The 2,870-nt window shown below is 36.2% G+C and overlaps 1 protein-coding gene across 1 annotated transcript; it reads left to right on the top strand.

Moving 5' to 3' along the window:
- The first annotated feature begins 372 nt into the window (after positions 1 to 372).
- LOC124545087 lies at positions 373 to 2,667 on the top strand. The gene is made up of 2 exons (XM_047123901.1): positions 373 to 2,372; positions 2,605 to 2,667. Exon 1 carries the CDS (start codon positions 604 to 606, stop codon positions 2,356 to 2,358), a length of 1,755 nt encoding a protein of 584 aa, XP_046979857.1. The 5' UTR covers positions 373 to 603; the 3' UTR covers positions 2,359 to 2,372; positions 2,605 to 2,667.
- Positions 2,668 to 2,870: the final 203 nt, after the last annotated feature.

Genomic DNA, 2,870 nt, shown 5'->3' with positions numbered 1-2,870 from the left:
TAAAATAGATCAACGTCTGGAATGTCCTTCGTCCGTCTAGTTTTTGCCCTGACTTATTCATTTACACATGTTTTTATTACGCATGACAATAATAGAGCAATTAGGCCCTTTCATACAGCTAATCAGGCATCCTTCTGTATTTAGCCAGATATTGATTAAAAGATCTAACAAAAATAATAATTGGGTAAAATATCTATTGATTTATTAATATTAAGGGGGGACGTACATGAAAATGACCAAATTTGTGAAAAAAATTTTATTGGCTCTTCATTTACTACATGGTATTGAAATTTCAATTACCAAATATTACGTTCCAATTCCGCTTCTAAGGGGGAAAAAAATAATAATTTGTAATAGCTTGCACAGGGCGACGCCCCCCCATCTTGGTCTTCATCCTCTCGTATATCTATTTATACTGCGTTTTTTTCCAGTTTTGTGCAGTCACAATGCAGGGAACGTTTGTGTACTACATCAAGAAGGCTGTGGAATAATATCTCTGCCGCTGGTTTTATATTCTTTGATTTATAGCGTTTGTTTACGAGTGTTTGTTTGGAATACATTTTTACGAAAGTTGTAAGTAGACTTGTTATTATATTTTGCAGCATGCCGCGTTCTAGTAAGGTGTTTAAAAAGGTTAGAAAGTGTCAAGCTTCTCGATGTAGTAAAGACAACTTGAAAACCAGCCCCATAATAACAAATGGAAACGATACTTCAACCAAGAAAGCGAGTGCTTCGAGAAGGAAAATTGACAGCTGTCAATCACTTGATGATTGTGGCTCAGACACTCAAGCTACTAGTGGTTTTAGGCTTATTGATTTGAAAATACTATCTGATATTATATCATCTGCTTGTGTATGTGCTGACTGTGGTGCAAAAAGTTTGAGATTATATGACGAAGAAAACAGAATTGGAATAGTGTGTATGTTGCATCTTACTTGTGAAAGCTGTCATTCAGACACTGCTTTTAGAACTTCGGCATCAAGTAACCGGATATATGAAGCAAATATGCGTTTAATATATGGCATGAGATGTTTGGGCATAGGCAGGGAAGGTACCAGACTGTTTTGTGGGATCATGAACATGCCACAACCAAGTGCTAGGTACACCACTGGAAATAAAACACTGCTAAGTGCTCTTCAAGAGGAAGTGGAAGAAAACTTGAAGTCCTCTGCAAAGGAAGCTGTGAAGATGAATAGTGAACTAAAGACAGAAGCAGATAACACGCCAGACACCGATTTGTGTGTGTCATGTGATGGAACGTGGATGAAGCGTGGACATACATCACTGTATGGAGTATCATCTGTCATTAGTGTTGATACTGGAAAAATTCTTGACGTTCAGGTAATGAGCAAATATTGCTATAGCTGTGTACTCGGAAAGAGAGCTGGTGAAGTGGAAGAAAATAAGTGGCAGGTTGAACACAAGAAAGTGTGCTGTAGAAATTATTCTGGTTCTAGTGGTGGAATGGAACCTGCAGCTATGAAACTTATGTTCCATCGAAGTGTGGAAAAGTACGGTGTTAGATACACAAAATACCTTGGTGATGGTGACTCCAGCTCCTTCAAAACTGTTTTGGAAAGTGAACCTTATGGTCCCCATTGTGCTATAGAAAAGTTGGAATGTGTTGGACATGTGCAAAAACGAATGGGAGGCAGACTTTTAAAATTGAAACGTGAATTGAAGGGCAGGAAACTTGAGGATGGAAAACTTTTAGGTGGTCCCAACAGACTCACAGACAAAGAAATTCATTCTTTACAAGTGTACTATGGCAAGGCAATAAGGGACAACAGTGGAAATTTGAATAACATGCAGAAGGCTGTGTGGTCTATTTATTTTCATAAACTATCCACAGATGACAAACCTGTACATAATTTGTGTGACATATCGTGGTGCAAATTCAAGCAGGCTGAGCGTGATGGCATGAACTATTCACACAAGCACAGTTTACCTGTGGCTGTTTTAAGTGCTATAAAACCAACATTTAGGTGTTTAGCAGAGCCAGACCTCCTACGAAAGTGTGTGCATGGAAAGACACAAAACCCTAATGAAAGTTACAACTCACTGATTTGGAAACGTTGCCCAAAAACAACATTTGTTTCAACAATTATTGTTGAAATTGCTGCATATGATGCTTGTTTAGTTTTTAACAATGGTAATCTTGGAAGAATAAAAACTCTACAGAGGCTAGGATTTCATCCAGGAGCTTTCACCTATTCAATATTGAAGGACATCGATGACAAAAGAGTTGCTGCGGCTGATATTACAGCCAATAAAATTGAACAGCAGGTTAACCAAAGAAGACAAGCAAAGAAGAGACTGCTTGCAGATGAAGAGGAGTATGCATATGGCTTGCACTAGTTCACACAGAGACGGTAAGACCTAATACAAACACTATCAAATCATTGATTCAGTTTTCCCGTAACTTACATTTTTATAACTTTATGTACCTTTTTCTCAAAAACCACAAAAGGTAGAGAAGTGAAATTTGGTATATGACTAGTCAGTACTATAGTGAAAAATTCTGTGGAAGGAATTTTCATTTAATAAAATAGTAAGGTATTTATGGTAGAAAATATTCCTTAAATTTGATATATTATTTTTCAGGGAAATTGGGAGACCCGTAAAAACTGAACAAAAGAAGATATAAAAATTCTGCTCCACAGAGTTTTGTAATTATTTGGTATGAAAGTGTGTACAAAAATTCATTAACATTGCTCTCACAGTTTTCTCAAAAAAGGAACATTTGTAATTACATTGTTGAAAAAAAATTAATTGTTAATAATTAAAGATGTAAAAGGTCAATAAAAATGAAAATTTAGGTTCATATGCGCATAACATTTCTTAATAACTGTACCAAATTTGGATTGATT

The sequence above is a fragment of the Schistocerca americana genome, chromosome 1, assembly GCF_021461395.2.
Source record: "Schistocerca americana isolate TAMUIC-IGC-003095 chromosome 1, iqSchAmer2.1, whole genome shotgun sequence".
In the NCBI taxonomy this organism is placed as follows: Eukaryota; Metazoa; Arthropoda; class Insecta; order Orthoptera; family Acrididae; genus Schistocerca; species Schistocerca americana.
Note: the sequence above shows the minus strand (reverse complement) of the source record. Positions and strands in the feature narration are given on the sequence as shown.

Excerpts from the sequence above, each read along its gene's own strand:
- LOC124545087 (XM_047123901.1), top strand. The coding sequence starts at position 604 with ATGCCGCGTTCTAGTAAGGTGTTTAAAAAGGTTAGAAAGTGTCAAGCT.